We start from the raw sequence: 26,024 nt of genomic DNA on the forward strand, positions 1-26,024 counted from the left end.
AGAGCGTAACTCACCTCACAAGGTGGGCCACAAGAGACAGGTTCCCACTTTATTAGCAATTGGTGCTTTTGCATGAGGGCTGTGAAGAGGTGGGCTGGGCTCCCTGGTCCACAGGTGGCCCACAGCCGGGTCTGGACTCATCCTCCTCCAAGGGAGGTTGTCGGTTGTCATCTCCAGCTGTTTCCAGGCAGTTTTCTAGTGTTTCCTGCAGCAGCGTATTCTAGAGGCCAGTGCTTTAGACTAAGTTTCCTGGCCTGGGTGGCCCTCTCACAGCCTGGACCCCAGCAGGAGGTGGGAATGACGAAAGGTAGACCAGGCCCAAGTTGAAGGACGTTTCTAACTGCATTCATCCCCAGGCTGTGCCATCTTACAGCATGAAGGGCAAGTCCAGGTTCTTCTCACCGGTGCCCACATAGATGTAACCATAGTTTTTGGTGCGGGGAGCATGGTAGAAGGTGAGGCCTGGCCAGAGCAGGCTGCGTAGCACCACCAGAGCGTTGCCCCTCTCCATCTGGATGCTCCAGGACCCTGAGAGGACAGGCGGAGGTGAGGCCTGGGGCAGGCAGAGGGTCTGGAGGGAAGGAAGGCGGGTGCACAAGCCTTCCAGGGAGGGCAGGTTAACAAAGCTCCACCACACTGGACAGCTGGGGGGCTCCAGGTTCCCCCACCCCTCCCCGTAACAAGGCCATTCCTGGCTTCCTTAGTCCTAGCATAGTTTGCCCCCAGCTTACATAGGTTCTCTTGCCTGCCCTCAGAAGCTCTACCCTGAGATGGATCAGACCATCCAGCCATGGGCTCCGCTTCAGGCCTCCGGGCCCAGTGTGGGGACTTGGGTTGCTAAAGGGCTCTTGTCAGTTCTGAGTTCTGCCCCGCTTTGTACTTCTCCAGACAGCAGCAGGCCAGCCTGCCTGCCGGCCTGCTCCAGCTCTAGGTCCAAGGGAGGGAGCTGCCGTGTGGGAGGAAGGAGCCTGGGAAAATCGCCTCTGGATGCAGATCTGGGGCTTCTATTCCCCTGTGCACGGAGGCCTCTCCCCCAAACCAGCCACAGCCCTGCTCTGGGCCCTGCCAGAAAGGCGAATGCTTTGAAGGTTTTGGTGCTGGACCAACCAGCCATGCACTCAGAGCTGCTCCCAGGCCTTCATCCACTGCCAGCTTAGCTCTGCCACTTGGCTCCCCACACCCCAGCTTCCCACAGCCCACCTCCAGCCACAGCCCACCCTGGTCACTCCACACCCAGCAGCCTCAATGCAGTCCCCACCCACTGGGGGCCACCCTGTATCCAAACGCCTGACTGCCAGGGACAGCCGGATGGCTCAGCAGGGAGATGCCTTCCCAGGTCAAATCAGAGCTTTCTGAGAGCACAGAGGTCTGTGGACTGTGGTCCTCGGAGCTTGCTCTAATAATACAGTGACTGCCACTAAGTGCCACCACCATGAGGCAGAAACCACAGATGGACTTACCAACTCCCCTGACCCAGGAGCCTGCCATGCAACATCAAGAAAGATGTAGGTGGCTCATACTTGTAATCCTAGCTGCTCAGGAGGCTGAGATCTGAGGATCACAGTTCAAAGCCAGTCCAGGCACTAAAATCCATGAGACTCATCTCCAATTAGCCACTAGGAAACCGGAAGTGGCGCTGTGGCGCTGTAGGGTGGTAGCTGAAGAGCTCAGGGAGAGGGCCCAGGCCCAGAGTTCAAGTGCCACAACCAAAAATAGGCAAGTTTTCTTGATGGTAGAATGCTTGCCTAGCGTGTGTGAAAACCTGAGGTTTGATTCCTCAGTACCACATAAATAGAAAAAGTTGGAAGTAGCACTTTGGCACAAATGGTAGAGAGTTAGCCTTGAACAAAAAGAAGCTCAGAGACAGTACCCAAGCCCTGAGTTCAAGCCCCAGGACTGGCAAAAAAGAAAAAATGAAAACGTAAGAAGGCTGGACATGGTGGCACATGCCTGCAATCCTAACTACTTGAGAGGCAGAGGTAGGAGGACTTTGGTCCAAAGCCAGCTCAAGTGAGATTCTGTCTAAAAAATAAAAAAGAAGCCAGGCACCAGTGACTCATGCCTTACCATCCCGCTCAGGAGGATGAGCTCTGAGGAGTCCAAGTAGGAAAGTCAATGAGATTTCAACTACAATTAACCACCAAAAAACTGGAAGTAGAACTGTGGCTCAAGTACCAGAGCCCTGGCTTTGAGCAGAAAAGCTCAGGAACAATGCTTGGGCCTTGTTCAAGGACCAGCACATGCACAAAAAGGGCATCTCTGCCACGTTGCCTGTGCTCTGGCTCAGCACAGACCTCTCACAGGTCAAGAGCCTCAGCCTCTGACTTTTAATCACCCATCTCCAGGAAGCATTGCCAGGGGGTGAGGGTGTAGTATGGCAACACCGTGTTCCCAGAGCATGGTGTGTGGAAAGCCCCAGCCCAGCAGGTACCATGCCCTGGCCTGATTGTCCCACCAGGGCCCAGGGCAGCATCTGAAACCACACTCCTCCAGAGTCCCTCCCTGCCCTTGGGGACCACAGCACCTTTGAACTAAGAGCAGCCAGACTGCTCATTGATCTCTGCCTGTATGGACAGCTTATAGACCTCCTTGAGCCAATGCCCTAGAGAAGACAGTCCTGGAGACCCCCACCCCAGACAAACCCTCGTCTGTCATGCTCACCAGATGCTGGCCCACCTCACTTCACCTGGCCTTCCTGGCCACCTCTTGCCTCTAGTCGATAAGCAGGGGCTCCTACCTGGATAGTGGGAGACTGGTAGGGCAGCCAGAGGGCTAAGTGGAACAGGCCAGGGTGCCCACAGAGCTATCAGCCTGTGAGGAGCCTGCCTCCCTCCCTTGCATTCCTGTCACACTCCTGTCCTCTCACCATTCCTGGCTTGGCTGGTCGTCTGGGAAACAGACTCTCCACGTGCCAGGAGTCACGTAGCATCTACCTGAGGAACCAGCACTCGCTGCTGTCCTCACCGACTTTCTTAGTGCCAATGCTGGGACAGCCTGGCCCAGCCAGCTGCCCCCACCCCCTTTACAACTGGGGGGATGCCTGGTGCTCTGCATCACTGCCCCTCCTCTCCTGACCTGCTGGCTAGCCCCAGTGCTCCCGCCCCATGCACTGACTGAGCTCGCTGTGGGCATGGAGAGATCAGAGCAGGTGACATCAGCTCTCCTCAGACTGCAGCCCCCTAAGTTGTGTCAACTTAAAAAAACAGCCCATTAGCTGGGTGTGGTGGCTCACCCCTGTAGATATGAGGATCAAAGTTCAAAGCCAGCCAGGCACAAAGGAACCTGAGACTCTTGTCTCCAATTAACCTCTAGAAAATGGGAAGTGGGGCTTGGCTCAAGGGCTAAGGACAATGCCCAGGCCCAGGAATAGGGCAGTAGCCTTGAGCTGAAGGTACAGCGCCCAAGCCAGGTTCAAGCCCCATGATCCATAAACACACACACAGCCAGCCCACCTCCCTCCCCCCGACCCCCATCAAAGACACAAGATAGAATCAAGCCCTTTATACCATGGGGATGACACCCACATGCAGCCTCCAGTCTAACTGACGGGTGGAGGGGTTCCCTGATCCAGGGCAACATTTGCCCGCCAGGCTTCTGAGGAGCCCCCCTGGACACACACACTTTAGGCTGATCCAGTGCCTTGTTCCCACCCCTCTCCAAGGCCATTGTCTCATTCATACTGTCCCTTTCCCTGCAGCTCAGCTCTCCAGGCAGCAGGTCCCTTGCTGCCCTCTGCTGTCCAAACTGAGCATTGCTGCTGCAAGCTCTAGCTTGCCTCATTTCATCTTCCCAAACCTCCTTGAGAAGATGGGTGACTAGCTTGTTCCCACACCCATTCAGCAGCTACTCAGAGGCTTCCTGCTAACGGAAGGAAAGGTGAAGGAGTGCTGGATGGCAGAATAGCATCTAAAAGTCTGGCCACCTAGCCCATGGCTCCACCCATGACACCAGCTGCAGGCCAGTAGCTGAGAAAGACTATGCCACTGGTGCATCTGTAATCCTGAGGCTGCGCCCTCAGGATCACAATTTGAAGCCAGCCCAGGCAGAAAAGCCTGGGACTTCTATGGCCAATCAACCACCAAAAATCCAGAAGTAGAGCTGTGGCTCAGGTGGTAGTAGAGTGCTAGCCTTTTAAAGCTAAGGAAGAATACCCAGGCCCTGAGTTCAGTCCCAGCACCAGCACCAAAAAATAAGTGCTGCCCCCACTGCCCGTCGGCTGGCTGTGGTCTCAGCTGCAGAGGATCCAGCATCACAGCACTGTGGGAGTGAGTGTCATCAGGGCAGGGCTGCCACACAGGCTGTGGGTCCCCCCCCACACCACCACTACATCCCTGCCTTTTCAGTGCAGGTATACCCTCCTCCAGCTCTTGGCAAGGCTGAGGGAGACGCTGGAGGTCACACAGGAATTGTGCATCTGATGGGTGGGATATGCTCCAGTCCCTGTAAACCTCTGTCACACCAGTCCCAAGAGCCTCCTGCCAATCACTCCTGAACCTCCCAACACCCCGGGGCAGCTTGACCAAGGCGCCCCCGTGTGGTGGAGGCTAGGGAGGCCATCCCTTGGTGCTGAAGGAGGCTGAGACAGCATCCCGAGGCCTGGCTCACTTTGCCCCATCTCTGTCCACCTGTCCATTACTGCCTTATGATTGCAGCACCACTCCCAAGCTACCTGCCGCTTCCATCGCTTTTGGCCTAGGCGCACTTAGGCCAAGCCCAACTCAACTCCACGAACTTCTCTACCACTAAAATAAACGTCAATAGCAATGATCAGGTTTTGAGCGTTGACAATGTTAGGCCCTGTTACAAGCATTTTGTAACTGAGTTAACTCATGAAATTCTAACAGCCTGACAAAACAAATAATATTGACTTCCCCCTCTTAGACATGGGGAAACAGGGCCAATCACCAGTAGCTCATACCTGTAATCCTAGCTACTCAGGAAGCTGAGAGCTGAAGAACAAGGTTTGATTTGCTATCCAGCCTCGGCAGACAAGTCTGAATGACCCTTTATCTTCAATTAACCAGCAAAAAGCCAGAAGTGGAACTATAGCTCAAGTGATAGATGCCCACCTTGCATGAAAAAAGAAAAGCAAGAACACAAGGCCCTGAGTCCAAGCCCATCAAGTAAAGAAAAAAATAGGGGGGCTGGGAGTTTGGCCTAGTGGTTCAAGTGCTTGCCTAGCATGCATGAAGACCCAGGTTCGATTCCTTGGTACCACATACATAGAAAAAAGCCGGAAGTGGTGCTGAGGCTCAAGTGGTAGAGCTCTAGCCTTGAGAAAATCCAAGGACAGTGCTCAGGCCCTGAGCTCAAGTCCAGGACTGGCAAAAAAAAAAAAAAAAAAAAAGAAAGAAATAGGGGCTGGGAGCGTGACCTAGTGGTAGAGTGCTTGCCTAGCATACATGAAGCCCTGGGTTCGATTCCTAGATACCATATACACAGAGGGAAGGAGCAGGGCATGAAGTCCATCTGGCTCCTGACTTGGGTGACTGCACTTGCACACATCCTCTTCACACTGGCAGTGCTCAGGGAACAGAAGAGTCCAGTGGCCCTGCCTAACTCTGCTGGCCTTCAGAGCTGTCTGCAGTGAAAAAGCGCTACACACACAGCAGGAAGCCAAGTTCAGAACCCATCCCCTTAATGGGCAATTTGCTCACTTATGCAGCCTGTGCCCGGTGTGCAACAGAACTCCCAACCTCAAGGTTGAGACATGTGTTGTATGGCTAGGACTTCCAGGGCTGCTCAGAGAAAGGCCCCTGCCGGCCTCCACTGCTGGCCTCCACTGCCAGAACCCTCTGGATCCCTGCTGGGATCCGCCAATATCCCACCCCTATTCACAACAGCCATCTACCTGTCTGCCAGCTGACAGATGGATAAAGAAAATGTGGTACATATCCACAGTGGACTACTACTCAGCCGTTACAAAAACAAACACTCACTGAGGATCCAAGGCAAGAGGATGACGAGTTCCAAACCAGCCTGAGCTGCCTAACAAGATTGTGTCTAGGCTAAACACTATAGATCATACCTATAATCCCAGTGACTCAAGACATAAAAAGGAGGATCACAGTCCAAGTCAGACAAAAATGTGAGACCCTATCTAAAAAAAAAAAAAAAAAAAAAAAAAACAGCAAAAAGAGCTGAGGGTCCAAGCAGCAGAGAACCAGCCCAGCAAGCACAAAGCCCTAAGTTCACCAAAATATCACCAGTATCACCAAAATAGGTAAAAAGAAATTTCATAACAGAACTACTCCTGTAGAATCTGAAACAGTTGATCTCACAGACGCGAAGAGATCACCGTTCATTATGAGGAAAGAGCTCAAGCCATTTCTTGGACACTTATGAGGACTATACTTAATGAGAATTCTATTGTACTTTTTTTTTGTCAGTTATGGGGCTTGAACTCGGGACCTGGGTGCGGTCCCAGGACATTTTCTCTCAAGGCTACTACTCTACCACTTTGAGCTCAGCACCACTTCCAGTTTTCTGATGGTTAACTGGAGATAAAAGTCTCGTAGACTTTCCTACCTGGGCTGGCTTTGAACAGGGGAAGTGGGGCTGTGGCTCAAGGGGGAGGGCAGTAGCCTTGAGCTGAGGAGCTCAGGGACAGAGCCCACGTCCAGAGTTCAAGCCCCATGACTGGGAGTGTGGCCTAGTGATAGCATGCTTGCCTAGCATGCATGAAGCCATGAAGCCTGGGTTTGATTTGCCAGTATCACATACATAGAAAAAGCCAGAAGTGGTGCTGTGGCTCAAGCGGTAGAGCGCCATCCTTGAGAATGAGATATGAATGAGAATATGAGGCCCTGAATTCAAGCCCCAGTATTGGCATGCATGTACACACATGCACACATGTGCACACAGAGAAGCTGCCCTGACAATTAAGAGATACTGAGACACTGCACAATTGTGAGAGCATATGCTAACAGTCTACCTTTCGTTACTGGAGACCACTAACTGAGTGTCTGCCATGGCTGGGCACTGGGACGCCCTATCACAACAGCTCCCAGGAAACCCACAGTGCCACTCAGGCCTTGGCCCCAATCCCAGAGGAGAATGGCAGGTGGTGTGGCCCGCTGGCCCAAGCTGAGCCTCTGAGCTGTTACCTTTGGGGATGTCATACTCCAGGGAATCCAGGAAGTCCAGGGAGGGGTCCAGGTTAGCCTTCTCCAGCAAAGTCTTGTTCTTCAGGTCCACAGCCTCCCTGAAGTGGAAGTAGGAACTGAGCTTCTTGACCTCAGACATGGAGAGTCCTAGAGAGAGGCAGACAGGGAGGACAGTGAGCCCAAAGCCCACAGCCTTTCCTCTCCACATTAGAACCACAGGGAAGGACGTGGGAAGAAAGTCCGGTGACCTATGTCAACTGCAGCACCAGGGTCCACCCTGCTGTGATGTGATCATGACTGCTCTTCTTGGAGGAAAGCAGGATTCCCGGGTCTCCCAGCCATGTACCTCTCAGCTCAGGTACAGACACCCTACCGCCCCGGAGGGGAACCGCGGAGCATCCACCTTCAAAGGTCCGATTGACATGCGTGGACCCAAAAGGGGTCTTGAAGAGGGCGCCTCGGGGGACAATAGCCACAGCCTTGTCAATCTGGTCAATGACAGACACCAAGCGGGTCTCCTCCTTGATCTGGACCTGAGGAGACAGGAGAAGAGCGCTCACGCCACCCAGTGCAGGACCCCTGCTCTGTCTCAACCAGCAGTGTCCAAGCTCACCAGACAGGCCCTTACTGTTCCCTACATTCCCTACTCAATCCATGCCTTTCTTCCCTCACTCCCCCTCTTCCTTCTCTCCCTCCTTCTCTTCCCTTCCCTTCCCTTCCCTTCTTTCCCTCTCTCTTCCTTTCTTCCTCTTTCCTTTCATAGTCTTCTTTTTTTGTGTGTTAATACCTGGGTATTGAACTCAGGGCCTAGGAACTGTCCTTAAGCTTTTGTGCTCAAGGCTAGCGCTCTACCACTTGAGTTACAATTCCACTTCTGGCTTCTTTTATGTTTGATTAGAGATGAGTTTTACAAGATTTATTTTTGCTAGGGCTGGCTTCAAACCAAGATCCTCAGATCTGTCTTCTGAGCTGCCAGGGGGAGGCAGGGCACCTGGCCCACCCTTCCGTGTGTGTGTGTGTGTGTGTGTGTGTGTGTGTGTGTGTGTGTGTGTGTGTGTGTGAAAGAGGCGGGGGGGGAAGGAAGACACAGAGAGAGAGAGAAAGACAGAGAGAGAAGGACAGAGAGAGAGAGAGACAGAGACAGAGCACTGGTAATGAGACTCGAACTTAGGGCCTCACACTCCTACTTGGCTTCTTTGCTCAAGGCTGGCATTTGGACCACAGCACCACTTCCCCAGACTTCCTTCCTTGATCTTGCATACAGGTGGTGCAATATTCAAATTACAGATGGACATGTGTGGCTCACTCGGAAGGCTGAGATCTGAGGATCGCAGTTTGAAACCAGCCCACACAGGAAAGTCCTTGAGACTCAAAGCGGTAGAGCACTCGTTGTGAAGCACTAGCCTTGAGTGAAAACGCTCAGGGACAGTGTCCAAGCCCTGAGTTCAAGCCCCGTGACTATGGCTCAAATGATACAGCCTTCAGCAGAAAAGGCTAAGGAACAGTGCCAGGGAACACTGAGGTCAGGACTCTCTCTCTCTCTCTCTCTCTCTCTCTCTCTCTCTCTCTCTCTCTCTCTCTCTCTCTCTCTTTCACACACACACACACACACACACACACACACACACACACACACACGAATAATTATTCATGTAGTTTAATGATCTTGGACTTGACATTATTCCCAGCATTTCTCATTTTTTTTCTTTTTCGTTTTTTTTTTTTTTTGCTAGTCTTGGGACTTGAACTCAGGGCCTTGGGCTTTCTCAAGGCTAGAGCTCTACCACTTGAGCCACAGCACCATTTCTGGCATTTTCTATGTTTGTGCTACCGAGGAATTGAACCTGGGTCTTTGTGCATGCTAGGCAAGCACTCGACCACTAGGCCAAACTCCTAACCCTCATTATGACTTTCTTATACTGAAGCTCACAGTAGACATCAGGGACCCTGTAAATGAATGTCTTTGGTCCTCAGGGATGTCTGGAAATAGCAGCCCTGGCTGGGAAGGTGGCTTAGTGGTAGAGTGCTTGCCTAGCATGCATGAAGCCCTGAGTTTGAGTCTTCAGTACCACATAAACAGAAAAGCCAGAAATGGTGCTGTGGTTTAAGTGGTAGAGTGCTATGCTAGCCTTGAGTACAGAAAGGCTCAGGGACAGTGCCCAGGTCCTGAGTTCAAGCCCCAGGACTGCCAAAAAAAAAAAAAAAAAGGAAAAAGTTAGATAGCAGCCCTGGACAGAAACAGCAGAGGCCCTCCAAGAGCACCACAGAGGCATAGCGGTCAAGTTCCCATGCGTTCAAGTAGACCGCCGGGCAGGAATGGAAGTAATGGTAGCAGTGATGTCCTAATTGCTCCTGGGCTGGCTTTTCCCCAGTGGTGACTGGGCACTCTCATTTGGTTTGGTGCTGGGGATGGAACCAGAGCCTCACACACTGTGCCCATGCTCATGTCCTCTACTTCTGAGCCACAGCCCAGCGCCAGGCTGACTGGGAATGGCCACTAGGGGGAGCCATTGATCAGCCCGATCCCCGAACTTCACTCACCACCACTTCCTCATCGAAAGACTTCTCACCCTCGTTGACCTTCTGGAGCTCGGTGTGCTCGTACTCATGAGAGGGGTCTCCCATGAAGCGACCCTTCACCACATCTGTCTGTATCATCATCTCCTCTGTGGCCGGGGGTAAGAGGCTCCATTCTGTGCAATTCAGGCTGAAGACAAAATAACACCAATGGCACCAGATTCCAACTCCTCTCACACCAGCTTTCCTGCCACCTTCCCTCCTCATCCCTAAGTTCAGACCCCCAGGACCCTTAAGATCCCTTAGTGCCTGTGGTGTGCAGCCCACCCTCCTATGGGACAGATTCAAATGCTTCTCAACTTCAGTGAGATTATCTCCTGCTTGATAAACCAAGTTGGCTATTGTCAGTGGCTCGCGCTTGTGCGCTTGTAATCTTAGCAATTCAGGAGGCTGAGATCTGAGGATCGGGATTTGAAGTCAACCTCACGTCTCTGTAAGATTCATCTCCAATTCCTCACCAAAATGCTAGAAGTCAAGCTGTGGCTCAAGTGGTAGAACCTTAGCCTTGGGCAAGAAAGTTTCAGGCAGCACCTAAGCCCTGAGTTCACACACACACACACACACACACACACACACACACTTGTCAAGTCAAAAATGCAAGCCAGGGGCTGGGAGTTTGGCCTAGTGGTAAAGTGCTTGCCTAGCATGCAGGAAAACCAGGGTTCGATTCCTTGGTCCCACATTCATAGAAAAAAAAATGCCGGAAGTGGTGCTGAGGCTCAGTGGTAGAGCTCTGGCCTTGAGAAAGTCCAAGGACAGTGCTCAGGCCCTGAGCTCAAGCCCAGGACTGGCAAAAAAAAAAAATGCAAGCCAGGGGGCTGGGAGCATAACTTAATGGTAGAATGCTCACGTAGCATGCATGAAGCCCTGGGTTCAATTCCTGGGTACTACATACACAGAAAAAGCCGGAAGTGGTGCTATGGCTCAAGTGGCAGAGCACTAGCCTTGAGCAAAAAGTGTCCAAAGACAGTGCCCAGGACTGAATTCAAGCCCTGGGACTGGCAAAAAAAGAAAAAGAAAAAGAAAAGAAAGAAGGAAAGCAAAAAGAAAACATAAAAATGCAAGCCGGGCATAGTGGTGTATGCCTGTAATTCCCAGCACTTTATGCTGAGGCAGGAGGATCAGGAATTTCTGGCCAGCTTGGACTATGCAATTCCAAAGTCAGCCTGGGCTACACCCGACAACTTAGCAACACTGGACCAGCCCCATCCTTGAGTGTCCTGAATCCTCTTGGGCCTGGAAACTGCAGCGGTTGCCCAGCTGGTCTCCCTGCGGCCGCACCTACTGCCCATGAGACCGGCCCCTGCCTACACCTGTACCTCAGGTACCAGTCACTCTGGGTCTGCTCTCAAGTGTCAACTGGTCAGAGGACATCCCTGCTCGCTGTATGTTCTGTCCTTTACACTATCTGACATGTAATATACTTTTTATTATCTGACCTCCAAAACACACTACAACATGCGCTCCATGAGGACAAAGGCTTGATCTCATTTGCCACTGAATTTGTGGTAACTAGCCTACACCAAAGCTGCGCATATGGTAGGTGCTCCACACACACACACACACCAATAAGCCATGGACCCCAAGACTCTTGGGACTCCAGATCTGGACGCCCTCTGCCTTCCTCTCAGCACTTCGCCCAAATCCACTCTTGGCAGGAACACCTGGAGCTGATCTGGCCCCACCCTCCACCCTCCACCCTCCGACAATCCACGCTTGGCCTCGCCCCGGCTCCCACGCCTTGGCTATTCTGCCCAGGCCCCCGGTGGCTTCCCCGCTCTCCACACCGCCGGCGTCCGGGTGTACGCACACCTCTGCTCTAAAGGTGAAGCTTCCTCCCTGGGAAGAGCAGGGCTCCTCTGGGCAGGGCTGGCCTGAGAGGCCAGACTCCAGGGAACAGTCTCCAGCGTGTGTTTCCTGGATCCTGGGTCCTGAGTCACAGCCCCGCCCGGCTTCCAGCAGCCATCCCATCCTCACTCCCATCTCAGCCTCCTGAGGCGCGGTGCTGCGGGGGGCGTGGACCCGATCTCAAGAGGCCAGGCCGCGCGGGAGGCTCGCGGGCAGCCCGCGGGGCGCGCTCGGCCCGGGGAGGCGCGGGTGCCTGCGGCGCCCATGGTCACGCCCCCGCAGGCACCCGCGCCTCCCCGGCCACGCCCCCGCCGGCGCCCGCACCTCCCCGCCCCGGCCACGCCCATGGTCACGCCCCCGCAGGCACCCGCGCCTCCCCGCCCCGGCCACGCCCATGGTCACGCCCCCGCAGGCACCTACGCCTCCCCGGCCACGCCCCCGCCGGCGCCCGCGCCTCCCCGCCCCCTCCCCGCCCCTCCGCCACCTGTAGAGCGTCTTGCGCGGGGCCAGCTGGTCTTCGCTCAGGCCCTGCGCGATGTAGTAGTCGGCGACCAGGCCGAGGATGCGGCCCCAGAAGAGGACGCGGTCGTAGCGGTAGTCGCGCTTCACCAGCAGGAGCGACGTGAGCAGCGAGGCCCGACGGTCCGGGCTCAGGCCCTGCCCGCTGCCCGAAGCCAGCTCCAACGACAGCAGGAGGCTGTCTGCGTCCATGCCGTCCAACGCCCGGCCTGCGTCTGGAAGCCGTCTCCATGGAGACCCGGAGGCCCGCCCCCACCGCGCCGGAAGCCGGGCTCACCCGCCGCGCCCCGCCCTCCCGCCCAGCGCCTTCACGGGGCTCCAAGAGCCCAAGGCCCAGACATGCTCCGCCCCTTCACACTCAGACACACTCACACTCACACACACACACACTGTAGGCCCAGGTCTTACAGACCCCGCCCCATCCACTCTGTACTCTTCACCTGATGTTCCCTTATCAGCTCCTTCCTAGGACCATCACGATGTGACAAACGTGACGGTCACTAGGTAATGAGCCGGCTAGAGGACCACTCCTTCATCAAGGATGTTGAGGTTGAGGGTTTCTGGAAGGTGGTGGGGGTGGTGGGACTTGAACTCGGGCTTGGGAGTTGTCCTTGTTGCTCTTCAGCTCAAGGCCACTACCCTACCCCTGGAGCCACAGGGCCACTTCCTGTTTCTGGAGTTTAATCGGAAATAAGACTTTCAGGCATAGTACTGAGATCCTCAGATCTCAGCATCCTGAGTAGCTAGGATTACAGGCGTGACCGCCCCCTAAAGGTTGCGTTTAGACCCCAATGGTAGCCCCAAGGCAGCTGGTGTCTGCACTCCAGAGACTAAACACCACCAGCTCTATGTTCACTCCTCGAGTCCCCCAGCCAATGTCAAACACAAACTCCATCATAAACAGGTTTCTCAGCACGCCTGCTGCTGAGGAAAACAGCTTTATTAGTGATAATCTTTTCTTTCTGGATTCCTTTGGGGAAGACTCATAAAATCCTAATGACCTAAGCCGTAGTGCCAAGCCTATGGAGAAATGAGCCTAAATTACCAAGATAATCACTTTGTTTTGACTGTGTAGGCATTGTTTATAAAGACATTTAAAGTAAGTATTTGAGCTGGGCACCTGTGGCTCATGCTTATAACCTAGCTATCGTCTCAGGAGACTGAGATTGGAGGATTGAGGTTTGAAGCCATCTGGGCAGGAAAGTGCATAACTCTAATCTCCAGTTAGCTACCAAAAAGCTAGAAGTGGAGCTGTGGCTCAAGTGGTAGAATGTTATCCTTGAGCAAAAAAGCTCAAGGTCCTGATCTCAATCCCCAGGACTGGAACACATGCACACACGAAGTATTTGAGGAAGTTGACCTCAAAATGATGATAGCTGTAATTTCAGTGTAAAACCACACATGATGCCACACTGAGGAGCACCTGCCACCTCTACAGCCAAGTACACCAGATTCAAATCCATGTTGTAGAAGCTAAGCAAGTTAAACCTCACCTATAAAATAGTACTTATGGCCCAGGCGGTAGCTACTCAGGAGGCTGAGATCTGATGATCAAGGTTCAAAGCCAGCCCCAGCTCCAATGACCTTGAGACTCTTATCTCCAATTAACTTCTAGAAAAACAGGAAGTGGGCTGTGGCTTATAGGGTAAGGCGGCTCAAGGGGTAAGGTGGTAGCCTTGAGCTGAAGAGCCAGCTACAGCTCCCAAGCCAAGCTCATGCCCCATGACCCGTTTAAAAATAAAAAAACTTACACTGCAAGACTGTTAGGATTCGATCATGTTTAGTAGTATCTGAAACACAATATACAGGTACATGGAGCTGTGTCCCAGGCACAGTGGGCTGGGAAGATGGCTCTCTTGGTCTCTGGAGGTTGAATTCAAATACTTCAAAAAACTTAATGAGGCCAAAACTGGCCTAGTGGTAGAGTGCCCATCTAGCATGCACAAAGCCCATTCCTTGGTACCACATACATAGAAAAAGCTAGAAGTGGTGCTAGGCTCAAGTGGTAGAGCACTAGCCTTGATGAAAAAGTGTCTAAAGCTGGATGAGGTGGCTCACGCCTATAATTCTAGCTACTCAAGAGGCTGAGATCTGAGGATCAAGATTCAAAGCCAGCCTGGGCAAAAAAGGACCTGAGACTCTATCTCCAATCAACCTGCAGAAAATAGGAAGTGGGACTGTGGCTCAAGGGTAGGGTGGGAGCTGAAGAGCTGAAGAGCACAGAGACAGCACCCAGGTCAAGTTCAAGCCCCATGACCCACAAAAAGAAAAGAAAAGAGTGTCCTGGGGCCAGGAGTTTGGCCTAGTGGTTAAAGTGCTTGCCTAGCATGCATGAAGACCCGGGTTCGATTCCTCGGTACCACATACATAGATAAAAGCCAGAAGTGGTGCTGAGGCTCAAGAGCTAGAGCTCTTGAGAAAGTCCAAGGACAGTGCTCAGGCCCTGAGCTCAAGCCCAGGACTGGCAAAAAAAAGAAAAGAGTGTCCAAGGACAGTGCCAAGATCCTGAGTTCAAGCCCCAGAACTGGAAATACATGTCTGTTATTATCAGACATTACTTGTAGAACTTGGTCAAGCCACACAACAGCCCAGACTGGTCTGGGCTAATGGATGATTGAAACTAAAATTAGTAAAAAAAAAAAAAAAAATTCCAGAAGCTCCAGAGAAGAGGTATCAAGAGAAAAAAAATAAATAACTTCAAGGCTGAGAAGTATCTACATGTCCAAAGTTTCAGAAAAATTTAATGATTGTTCATTTTCTTTTAAAATTCATGAGTCACATGAGTCACACCCACATATGACTGCTAACAATTCTGAAAAGAATGAGCAAAAGCAGCAAAGGGCCGCCTCCCTGAGAGACTTTATAGATCACCTCTGCTTTCCAACCCAGACAGAACCCTCCAGCAGCCTCTGTAGTCAGCCTTTGATTCTGAGATGTCCTTCAACGTTGTTGACAGTCAGAGCCATCAGCCCACCAGCAGGCCTGAGGAGGGGAGGCAGACTGGCAGGATCCAGGAGAGAGCCTCCCTCCCTTATCACCAGGAAGCTACCCCCAATTTCAAGGAACAGGTGGGTGAGTCGACCGACCGAGATGCCATGTGTCTTCTCAGATTAGGATGCCCATCTTTCACTCATGGAAGCCTTTAAGTGTCACTGGTGCCTGGAACCAAACATAATCCTCCAGATCCAGGGCTGGGACAGAAGATCTACCACAGGACAGGGTCACAGTGAGTTTGTGGCCCCGGCTGGGTACGCGGTAGTTGAGCTTGGGCCGAAACCAATCTTCTCCACAGTCACGGTGCCCCAGTGCCATGACAATGGTGCCCATGAGTGGAGGAGCCTGCAGCTCACTAAAGGCATCAGCCAGGAAAATGGCTCGGAAGAGGCGACGCAAACAAGCTGCTGTGCTCAGGCTCTGGTCCGCACTGAAGGGGCCCAGCCGGGACAAGTCAAGTTCGTAGAACTCTTTGGGGCTCAGAGCATTGCCCCCAAGGAGGATCAACACTCTGGGTACTAACGTCCGCGAGAAAAGGTCCTCTAGATGACTGAGGACACTCTCCAGTTCTGCCAGGGTCTTTTGGCATTTTCTGCTGTTCACCTCAGTGGTGGTGAGAGGTTTCTTCCTCACGACATCCTCTGCCTGTGAGGACAATGAATGGTGGGAGAGCAGGAGGTAAGGTAAGCCAGTGCCAGCTGAAAAACTCACTGGGATGCATAGAATGAGACTTACAGCATTGAATCCCAAAGAAGTAGCAAAACAAGATTTATCAAATAGCATTCCATTAAGAAGGAAACGAGAGCTGGGAGTTTAGCCTAGTGGTAGAGTGCTTGCCTAGCATGCACAAAGACCTGCGTTCCATTCCTCCGTACCACATACATAGGAAAAAATAAAATAAAAATAAGGCCAGAAGTGGTGCTGTGGCTCAAGTGGTAGAGCTCTAGCCTTGAGAAACTCCAAGGACAGTGCTCAGGCTCTGAGCTCAAGCCCAAGACTGATTAAAAAAAAAAAGATTAGGAGTGGTGAATAGCAATTGGGGCAAAATGTAGCCCCATAAGAAACAATGCCAGCAGGGCGCACAGTGGCTCATGGCTCACACCTGTAATCTTAGTACTAAGGAGACTGATATCTGAGGATGGCAGTTCAAAGCCAACCCAGGCATGAAAGTCTGTGAGACTCTTATCTCCAGTTAACCACCAGAAAACCAGAAGTGGCACCATGGTTCAAGTGATAGAGCTCTAGCCTTGAGTTGAATTGCTTGAGGCAGTGCCCAGGCCCAAGTTCAAGACCCACAACCAACAAAAAAGAAGGAGGAGGAGGAGGAGGAGGAGGAAACATAGCCATATTTATGAATTGACAATACCCATGAAAAGTCAAGAACTGACAATATAGACACTACTGATGGCAAGAACAAACACAACAGGGATGAATACAAGCTTGGAGGATGCTTAGATCATCTGCAAATTCCCATCTTCTGCATAATTTCCAATGCCCGAGTTCAAACCCCACAACTGCCCCCCCAAAATAGACGATCAGAGGGGAAAAGTGAGCATTTAATGTTGGGGGAAAGGCTAACAGATGCCCTGAGGGCTTCTTAGACCCCCTATTACCGGGACGGCTACCATCCACCTAAGAGTCTCCCCAAAGATTGCCTTCCAAAGCCTGTACAAACCTGGGGTTTCCGGTAGAAGTGCTTTAGCTGTTCATAGGGCAGCGGGAGTTGCTGGCGTTGGTACATGATATGCTTTAGAAGTTCACAAGTAAACTGACAGCAGCCTTCCTGGCTCACTGGCCCAGGAAACACCACCGGCACCAAGCAGTCTCTTGGGGAAAAGGCCTCGGTAGGATTGGAAAGTTCCTGCTCAGAGTTAGTCTCCAGCAGATCCAGAGGGCCATGAGTTTCTTCCGGCTTCTCAAACCATTCCAAATCTAGGGCGTGAACAGGGATGAAGTAAGAAACAGGAGAGGGCAAAGTCAGGCTTCCTAAGACCAATGGCCGCCAGGCCGGACCCCCTCTCCCCCCGCCAAGGGGGCACAGAGCCTGGGCAACCTCGGGGCGGGCGGTGAGTCCCGATCCCCGCCTGCGGTGACGGCAGGGCAGTGGGGGAGTTCCCTCCGAAAGCGGGGCTCCCTGACCCGCGAGGGCCCACCTCCAGCCAGGGTGTGGGAGTCCCGGGCAGAGCCAGCGCGGGGCGGGACACTGGCGACAGACCGGATATGTGATTGACGGGAGGCGGCGGTGGGAGAGAGAAGCAGGTCTCCAAGGTTCCCCCAGCTCGGATCCCCATATCTTACCAGGGACTGCGGCGGGACACTGCACTTCCGGCTCCGGCGACGCCATCTCGGCCGCCTCCACCCTCCTCTCTCTGCGGTTGGCACAGGCGCCGCGCGGGGCAACCTGGGAAGTCCACGCCCCACTTCCTCCTGGGCGGGGCCGGGGGCGGGGCCGGAGGCGAGGTCTGGACTTGAGGCCTGGGTGCCCGCCCCGTTGGTCTGCTCAGCCCTCCTCCAGCGGGGAACCAGTGTGCTGAGCCGCGGGGGGAGCCTTCGGAGCATTCCTGTGCTCAGCACCCACACACCCCTGCGTTCACTGTTAGCTGGGTGCCCACCTCTTGCCAGACCCTGTCCTAGGTGCTGAAGACAATACCGCCAATAAGCCGGGTGCAGGCGCTATCCCCACGGGATGCACTGTCTGTAGATAGTACAGTGTAATATTTATACAGCGGGGCGGGGAGGGGACAAAGGCTGTAGACGTGAAGGACAGGGGACCTGACATTCTGGTGTTGAGTCAGAAGAAAAGTGTGAAGAAGCTGTGTGACTGGAAGACAGCAGGACAGAGGACCACCTCCTAACTTCCTGCAGCCTTTGAGAGACAAGGAATTCAAGGAATGAAATAAGCTCCTGTGTGTGTGTGTGTGTGTGTGTGTGTGTGTGTGTGTGTGTGTGTGTGTGCGCGCGCGTGCGCGTGCGCTGGCACTGTGGCTCCATCCAAGTGAGAGGGAAGGCTCTCCCTTGGCTTTTCCTCTCTGGGGAAGTTGACGCTCTACCACCCGAGCCACACCTCCACTTCTGGCATCAGTTCATACTTTGAAGGATTAAACTGTTGCAGTGAAACATACAAACCTGATCTTACTAGGACTTAGTGATGTTAAAGTTTGTACTGTGGGGCCGGGAGTTTGGCCTAGTGGTAGAGTGCTCGCCTAGCATGCATGAAGACCCGGGTTCTATTCCTCGGTACCACATACATAGAAAAAAGCTGGAAGTGGTGCTGAGGCTCAAGTGGTAGAGCTCTAGCCTTGAGAAAGTCCAAGGACAGTGCTCAGGCCCGGAGCTCAAGCCCAGGACTGGCAAAAATAAAAATTAAATTAAAAAAAATTTAAAAAAAAGAGTTTGTACTGTGTCTCAAACCTGTAATCTTAGCTACTGGAAAGACAGAGATAAGAGATGAAAGTAGAGCCATGGTGGAGGCTCACCCCTGTAATCCTAGCTAATCTGGAGGCTGAGATCTGAGGATAAGCATTCTTAGCCAGTCCGGAAACTCTTATTTCCAATTAACACCAGAAAACAAAGTGAAATTGTAGATCAAGGGGTAGGGTGGTAGCCTTGGGCTGAAGAGCTCAAGGACAGCCTCCAGGCCCATGACTGACAAGAGAGAGGGGTGGGGAGGAAGGGGAAGTAGGAAGTCAGGCCAGGCAAAAATGTTCAATCTCAACCAATGGCTTGATGAAGTGGTACTTGCCTGTCATCCCCAGCAAAACGAAGAAGCAGAAGTAGTAAGATCAAAACCCAGGATTAGACAGGTGCTAGTGGCTCACACCTGTAATCCTAGCTACTCAGAAGGTGAGATCTGAGGAACACAGCTCAAAGTCAGCCTGAGCAGGAAAGTCCATGATGCCCTTATTTCCAATTAATCTTCAAAAAGCTGGAAATGGAGCTGAGGCTCAAGTGGTAGGATACTAGCCTTGAGCAATACAGCTCAGGAACAATGCTCGACTTGAATTCAATCTTTTTGTTTGTTTGTTTGTTTGCCAGTCCTGGGCTTGAGCTCAGGGCCTGAGCACTGTCCTTGGACTTTCTCAAGGCTAGAGCTCTACCACTTGAGCCTCAGCACCACTTCCGGCTTTTTTCTATGTATGTAGTACCGAGGAATCGAACCCAGGTCTTCATGCACGCTAGGCAAGCACTTTAACCACTAGGCCAAACTCCCAGCCCTTGAATTCAATCTTTTTTTTTTTTTTGTAGGTCATGGGGCTTGGGCACATTTGGGCTGAGCACTGTCCCTGAGCATTTCAGCTCAAGGCTACCACCCTACCCCTGGGCCTAGGTGTTGTCCCTGAGCTCTTCAGCTCAAAGCTACCACCCTACCCTTGAGTTAAGCCCCACTTTCCGTTTTCTAGGTTGATTGCAGATAAGAGTCTCAGGTTCTTTTGTGCCTGGGCTGGCTTTGAACCTTGATCTCAGCTTCCTGAGTAGCTAGGATTACAGACCTGAGCCACTGCGCCAGCTTTGAATTCAATCTTTACAAGCAATACACACACACACAAACACACACACACTATTTGTATACATTAAGTTGTACATAGTAAGAAGTTTTATCATATTTCCATCCATCCACCCATATAATATTCACTTCAGTTACTTTTTCAAGTACGAGGGTTTGAATTTAGGGTCTTGTGCTTGCTTGGCACAGTTATAAATATGTCCACACATATGTGTGTCTTTTCAGTATAGTTTCTACATGTGAGAAAAATATTTTTTTTTTAGGTTGCCTTGTCCCACTCAATATATCCTCCAATTTGGAAGTGGTGCTGTGGTCTAAGGGATAGGACCATAGCCTTGAGCCGAAGAGCTCAGGGACAATACCCAGGCTCAGAGTTCAAGCCCCACAACCGACCAAAAAATGAAAAAAATACATATATATTTTCTAATTCTATTTTTATGAAAATGACATGATTTCTTCCGTCTTTGTGGATGTGTTTACTATGTGTATGTGTATCATTTGACTGTTATAGTGCTGTAATAAACATGGATATGCTGATGTCTCTTCTGATATATTGGATTACTCTCCTTCAGATCTATGCTCAACAGTGATGTGGCAGGGTCTTTTGAGGAACCTCCATGCCGATTTCCATGACTGCTGTACAAGTTTACATTTCTACAGTGTATAAGGTTTCCTATCCTAACCTTGTATTTTTTTCAGCATTTGTCATTTGTCTTGATGGACTCCATTCTGAGATGAGAGTAATCTTAGTGTAGTTTGACTTATGTATCCTGTATGGCTAAGGATGTTGAGCATTTCTTCATGGGTCTACCAACCATTACTTCTTCAAGTGAGAAGTCTGTTCAGTTAAATTTTCCCATGTAATGGGATTGTTTCATTGCTCTTTGTTTTTGAATAGCTGGTAAAGGTTTTCTCCCATTCTCTGGGGACTTTCTTGGTTCTGATCATTGTTCCTTTTGCTATACATAAATTCTTTAAATTTGATGCCTCATTAGTCAATTCTTGCTCTCATTTTCTAGGCAATTGTATTGCTCATCCGAATATTTATCTGAGCCTATAATTTCCAGTTTTTGTCCTATATTTTCTGTAGTATATTTAAATTTTCAGGTCTTAATTTTAGCAGTGTGTGTGTGTTTATGCCTGTATGTGTATATGTTTGTGTGCCCACATTAGGGCTTGAACTCAGAATCTGTGGGCTATATCTGATCTTTTGCTTAAGGCTAGCACTTGGCCAGATAAGTCACAGGTCTTTTTGGCTTCCTGGTAGCTAACTGGAGGTAAAGGGCACATGGACTTTACTGCCCAGGCTCACTTCAAACCTTGGTCCTCAGATCTCAGTCTCCTGAGTAGCTAGATTCCAGGCATGAGCTAGCTACCAGCGCTTTGAGCAACTTCAAGTTGATTTTTGTAGGGACTGAGATGTAGGAGTTATGTTTCAGTTTTCTGATTGAAAGATGGGGTTAAGTTTCAGTTTCCTGCAAGTGAATAACACATTTTTCCCAGCACTATTTGTTGAAGAGGTTATCTTTTCTCTAGTGTATTCTAGTGTATGTTTTTTGCTCCTTTGCTGAAAATTAGCTGGTTATAATTGTGGGGTTTTTTTCTTTGTCAGTTGTGGGGCTTTAACTCCAGGCTTGGGTGCTGTCCTGGAACTCTTCAGCTTAAGGCTACCTGGGCATTGTCTCTGGGCTCTTCAGCTCAAGGTTACTGCCCTACAGCTGAAGCCACATCCCCACTTCTGGTGGTTAATTGGAGATAAGAGTCTCTCAGACTTTAGTGCCTGGGTTGGCTTTGAAGTTGGATCCTCAGATCTCAGCCTCTTGAGTAGCTAGGATTACAGAAGTGAGCCACCCCGCCCAGCATGGTTCAAACATTTTACTCTCTTTTTTGGGGGTCAGTCCTAGGGCTTGAACTCAGGACTTCACCGGTGTCCTTGGGCTTTCTCTACCACTTGAGCTGCAGCACCACTTTTGACTTTATGTATGTACTGAGGAATTGAACCTGGGTCTTCATGCATGCTAGGCAAGCACTCTACCACTAGGCCAAACTCACAGCTAGTTTAACCTTTTCAATACAAGTTGACATTCTGCATCTTTCCACTAGACAGTGAAGTCCATTACCATTCAATATTAATATTGAAAGATAGGCCATGTTTCGTATCATTTTGTTAATTTTCTAATTTATTTTTACATATTTCTAGTTTAATAGTCTATACCTAGTTGAGTTTATTCTTTCCCTGTATTTTCCTGTTATTATTTTATTTTTTATAGAGAGTTTCTTATTTTATGGGTAAATTCTTTTTTTTTTTTTTTTTTGGTCATGGAGTTTGAACTCGGCCTGGGCATTGTCCCTGAGCTCTTCAGCTCAAGGCTTCTGCCCTACCCTTGAGTATGGGTAGAATTCTAAAGGACATACTTCTAAATGGCTGATAAATTTACCTTTTATGGCTGGGAGTTTGGTGTAGTGGTAGAGTGCTTGCCTAGCATGCACAAAGACCCCACGTTTGATTTTCAGTACCACAAACATAGAAAAAAGCCGGAAGTGGAGCTGTGGCTCAAGTGGTAGAGTTCTAGCCTTGAGAAAGCCGTAGGACAGTGCACAGGCCCTGAGTTCAAGGCCCAGGACTGGCAAAAAAAAGTTTACCTTTTATAAAATTATCTCAGCTAGGGCCTGGAGTTTGGCTTAGTGGTAGAGTGCTTGCCTAGCATGCATGAAGACTCAGGTTTAATTCTTTGGTACCACATACATAGAAAAAAGCCGGAAGTGGAGCTGTGGTTCAAGGGGTAGAGCTCTAGCCTTGAGAAAGTCCAGGGACAGTGCTCAGGCCCTGAGTTCAAGCCACAGGACTGGCAAAAAAAATCTCAGCTGGGCACCAGTGGCCCACACCTGTAATCCTTGTTACTCAGGAGGCTGACATCTGACGATGTGGTACAAAGCCAGTCTGAGCAGGAAAGTCTGAGACTCTTACCTCCAATTAATTACACACACACACACACACACACACACACACACACACACACAAAGTGGAGCTGTGGCTCAAGTGGTGGAATGTTAGCCTTGAACACAAAAGCTCAGAGACAGTACTTAGGCCCAGAGTTCAAGGCTCCAGACTGGCCAAATAAAATATTAAGTTAATCTGAATAGGAGCTACAGTGTAGACACTGGAGAACATAACAGTGAAGATGAGCCAGGACAGGAATGCCAGTTACAAGTAGCAAATGCAGGACACAGTGTATGGTTAAAGAGGCTTAAGGAGGGTAATCGCAGGAGGTGGAGAGAATTAGGTGAACCTTAGAGATATTCAGAAGTGAGTTTAGCTGTGCAACAGTGTCTCACACCTTATTCTTCTAGCTACTCAGAAGGCTGAGATCTAGACTATTATTACAGTTTAAAGCCAGCCTTAGCAGAAATACCCAATAGACTCCATCTCCAAAATAACCAGCAAAAAGCATCTGGAGTTGTGGCTCAAGTGGTGAGTGTAAGCTTAGCAATTGTGAGGCTCTGAATTTAAACCCAAGTGCAACTAAAAAAAAATTAGTTCGTTGGGGCCAGGAGTTTGGCCTAGTGGTAGAGTGCTTGCCTAGCATGCACAAAGACCCAGGTTCGATTCCTCGGTACCACATACATAGAAAAAAGCTGGAAGTGGTGCTGAGGCTCAAGTGGTAGAGAGCTAGGTTTGAGAAAATCCAAGGACAGTGCTCAGGCCCTGAGCTCAAGCCCAGGACTGGCAAAAAAAAATAGTTCATTGAACATAATTTAGTATTTGGACCTAAGGAAGAGAAGATATAAGAAGAGATTTCCAAGTCTGGTACTAGTTGGTCATGTCTATATTCCTAATTTCTCAGGAGGCTGAGGTCTAAGGATTGTGGTTCAAAGCCAGCCCCAGCAGGGAAGTCTGTGGGACTCTCACCTTCAATTAACTACCAAAGAAGAAGGAGAAGGAGAAGGAGAAGGAGAAGGAGAAGAAGAAGAAGAAGAAGAAGAAGAAGAAGAAGAAGAAGAAGAAGTAGTAGTAGCAGTGGCTCATATCTGTAATCCTAGCTACTCAGGAGGCTGAGATCGGAGGATCACAGTTCAAAGCCAGTTGGGACACTAAAAAGTCCACGAGAATCTTATCTCCAGTTAACCACTAGAAAACGAGAAGCTGCTCTGTGGCTCAGGAAGTGCTCAGGGACAGCACCCAGGCCCAGAGTTCAAGCCCCAAGATCCAAAAAAAAAAGACAAGCTTCTGACTTCAGTAACCATATAGTTAGTCAGCTATACAATGAAGAAAGAAATACTAGGAGAATATAGAGCAAAAAAAAAAAAAAAGATAAGTTCAGGTTTTCATAGGCTGAGTTTGATATGTCAGACAGTGAACCAGTTACTTCAGGAGCATTTAGAATAGGGGTGGTTTTTGGGGGGAGGGGAGTTCATCATGGAACAGATGATACCACCCAGGAAGGGTGTGAAGAATATGAATGGTCTAGGATCCTGAAGACACTAGTGTCTGTGGTGTAACACAAGAGAGTGAAAAAAACAACGAAAGAGCACTCAGAAGTATGAAGAAAAACAAGGGTTAGGTCCTGGAGGTCAAAAGTAGGGTGTGTTTCAGGAAGTAGGGACAGAGGTCAAAACATACCAGAATAGTACAGTGTTTAATATACTCTTATAAAACTAAAAAAAAATTAAAAATTAAGTATTATGGTGTTGGGATGGGGTGTGTATGTGTGTGTGTGTGTGTGTGTGTGTGTGTGTGTCTTTGCCTGTGTAAGTGGTCAAGTAGTTAGCATAAGTAAGGGTCCTTTCTAGGTTCCATCTCTTCCAATGCAAAAAATAGTAAAATAAAATACAAAAGAGAATCTAGAAACAGATCCATGGATATATATATATATATATATATATGTATACAAACATATATATGTATGCATATTTCTTCATATTTAATAATTGTGACAAAGTAAATAATAGCACATAAAGGAAAGTCCCAGATTTAACCATAAAAATAAATCTTAAGCCAGACACAGTGGCTCATGCCTGTAATCCTAGCTACTCATGAGGCTAAGATATGAGGATTGGGGTTAAAAGCCAGCCCACCCAGGCACTAAGTCTAAAGTCAGAGAGAATCTTACCTCCAAATAACCACTAGAAAATGGGAAGTGGCGCCCTGGCTCCAGGGGTAGGGTGGTAGTCTTGAGCTGAAGAGCTCAGGGCCAAGGCCCAGGAGTTCAAGCCCCATGGCTGACGTAAATGAATAAATAAGGGAGTTTGGCCTAGTGGTAGAATACTTGCCCAGCATGTGCTAAAACCTGGGTTCAATTCCTTGGTACCACATACACAGAAAAAGCTAGAAATGGTGCTGTGGCTCAAGTGGTAGAGGACTAGACCTGAGAAAGCTCAAGGACAGTGCTCAAACCCTGAGTGCAAGCCTTCAAGCCCCTGGATTGGCCAAAAAATATAATAATAATAATGCTAAAATTTCTAGGGCCAGGAGTTTGGCTTAGTGGTAGAGTGCTTTCCTAGCATGCATGAAGCTCTGGGTTCCATTCCTCAGCACCACATACATTAAAAAAAAAAAAAAAAGCCAGAAGTGGTGCAGTGGCTCAAGTGGTGGATCTCTAGCGTTGTGAAAGCCTGAAGACAGTGCGGGCCCCGAGTTCAAGGCCCAGGACTGGCAAAAATAAACAAACAAAAATCTTCTAGAAGAAAAGTTAGGGAGGTGTAGCTCAGTGGTAACAGTGCATGCTTATCATACATTAAGGCCCTGGGTTCATTCTCCAGCACTGAATTAAAAAGTAAAGAGTTCTGGGAAAAATATTAGGGGGTGACTTATAATCGAGGAGTGGGCTTGGTTTAGAGGTGACCCCCCCATTAAAAACCACTAAAACATTTTTAAAAATTTAACAAAACATAAAAAAAAGATTGCTTAGTTTGAATTTTGGGTTTAAAACATTGGAGGAGGCCCTATACACAAGTGACTAATTACAAGCCAGGAAAAAATGTTTGCATGTGACACGTGTGTACCCACAAAACATATATATGAATGGATTCCATCACCAACCACCTCACAAGCAACTCTCAAGGAAGTAGTCACATATACTACCTTTCATCACCCAGGATCTTCATCTCCTGGAGTCACCTCCTACTCCTCTGTCAACTGCACTGCTGTCTGTGGTAGGCCAGGGATGTTAGATCCACACACCCTCTGCCTTCTCTGAGTTCTCCACTCAGCAGACAAGAGGACTGAGATGGGCAAACTGAAATTGTGTGAGCCATGAAGTTGAGGACAGCTGTTATCAGTCAAGTGCAGCAGGCCCTCAGTGTGTTTGTTTGTTTCTTTAATCAGGAAGAGCTAGAGAAGCTAAGCTGGTCCTGTTGGATTGTAGAGTTTTATCTCTCCTTCCCATCACCCATACGTTTTAAGGATCTCTTTATTTTCTAGTCTCAGTCTTTAACAGTAGTTTTTTTTCTGGTAGGTCTATTCTCTGGCTGGGTTG

The 26,024-nt window shown here is 49.9% G+C and overlaps 2 protein-coding genes across 3 annotated transcripts; both read right to left on the reverse strand.

The window, feature by feature from the left end:
* Nucleotides 1-35: 35 nt before the first annotated feature.
* Rsph9 (radial spoke head component 9) lies at nucleotides 36-12,267 on the reverse strand. Its single transcript, XM_090355582.1, has 5 exons — nucleotides 12,016-12,267; nucleotides 9,648-9,813; nucleotides 7,510-7,639; nucleotides 7,107-7,253; nucleotides 36-528 (listed from the first exon to the last, which is right to left on the reverse strand). Exons 1-5 carry the CDS (start codon nucleotides 12,240-12,242, stop codon nucleotides 368-370), a joined length of 831 nt encoding a protein of 276 aa, XP_090211708.1. The 5' UTR covers nucleotides 12,243-12,267; the 3' UTR covers nucleotides 36-367.
* Nucleotides 12,268-14,765: 2,498 nt separating this feature from the next.
* On the reverse strand, nucleotides 14,766-25,716 carry Mad2l1bp (MAD2L1 binding protein). Of its 2 annotated transcripts, XM_090355587.1 has the most exons (4): nucleotides 25,631-25,716; nucleotides 17,343-17,681; nucleotides 16,720-16,976; nucleotides 14,766-15,689 (listed from the first exon to the last, which is right to left on the reverse strand). In XM_090355587.1, the coding sequence occupies exons 2-4, from the start codon at nucleotides 17,386-17,388 to the stop codon at nucleotides 15,177-15,179; spliced, it is 816 nt and encodes a 271-aa protein (XP_090211713.1). In that variant the 5' UTR covers nucleotides 17,389-17,681; nucleotides 25,631-25,716; the 3' UTR covers nucleotides 14,766-15,176. The 2 variants fall into 2 exon arrangements, with proteins under 2 accessions (XP_090211713.1, XP_090211714.1); XM_090355588.1 differs by lacking the exon at nucleotides 25,631-25,716 and having other exon boundaries at nucleotides 17,343-18,068.
* Between the last annotated feature and the right edge of the window lie 308 nt (nucleotides 25,717-26,024).

The sequence above is a fragment of the Megascapheus bottae genome, chromosome 22, assembly GCF_031878675.1.
Source record: "Megascapheus bottae isolate mThoBot1 chromosome 22, mThoBot2.hap1, whole genome shotgun sequence".
NCBI classification, from domain to species: domain Eukaryota; kingdom Metazoa; phylum Chordata; class Mammalia; order Rodentia; family Geomyidae; genus Megascapheus; species Megascapheus bottae.

Coding starts and splice junctions, on each gene's coding strand:
- Rsph9 (XM_090355582.1), bottom strand. CDS start 12,242: ATGGACGCAGACAGCCTCCTGCTGTCGTTGGAGCTGGCTTCGGGCAGC. Junction 9,814..12,015: donor CCGCGCAAGACGCTCTACAG/GTGGCGGAGGGG, acceptor TTTTGTCTTCAG/CCTGAATTGCACAGAATGGA. Junction 7,254..7,509: donor TGTCAATCGGACCTTTGAAG/GTGGATGCTCCG, acceptor GCCTCTCTCTAG/GACTCTCCATGTCTGAGGTC.
- Mad2l1bp (XM_090355587.1), bottom strand. CDS start 17,388: ATGGCGTCGCCGGAGCCGGAAGTGCAGTGTCCCGCCGCAGTCCCTG. Junction 16,977..17,342: donor GTGTCCCGCCGCAGTCCCTG/GTAAGATATGGG, acceptor TTCACGCCCTAG/ATTTGGAATGGTTTGAGAAG. Junction 15,690..16,719: donor ACTTCTACCGGAAACCCCAG/GTTTGTACAGGC, acceptor TTGTCCTCACAG/GCAGAGGATGTCGTGAGGAA.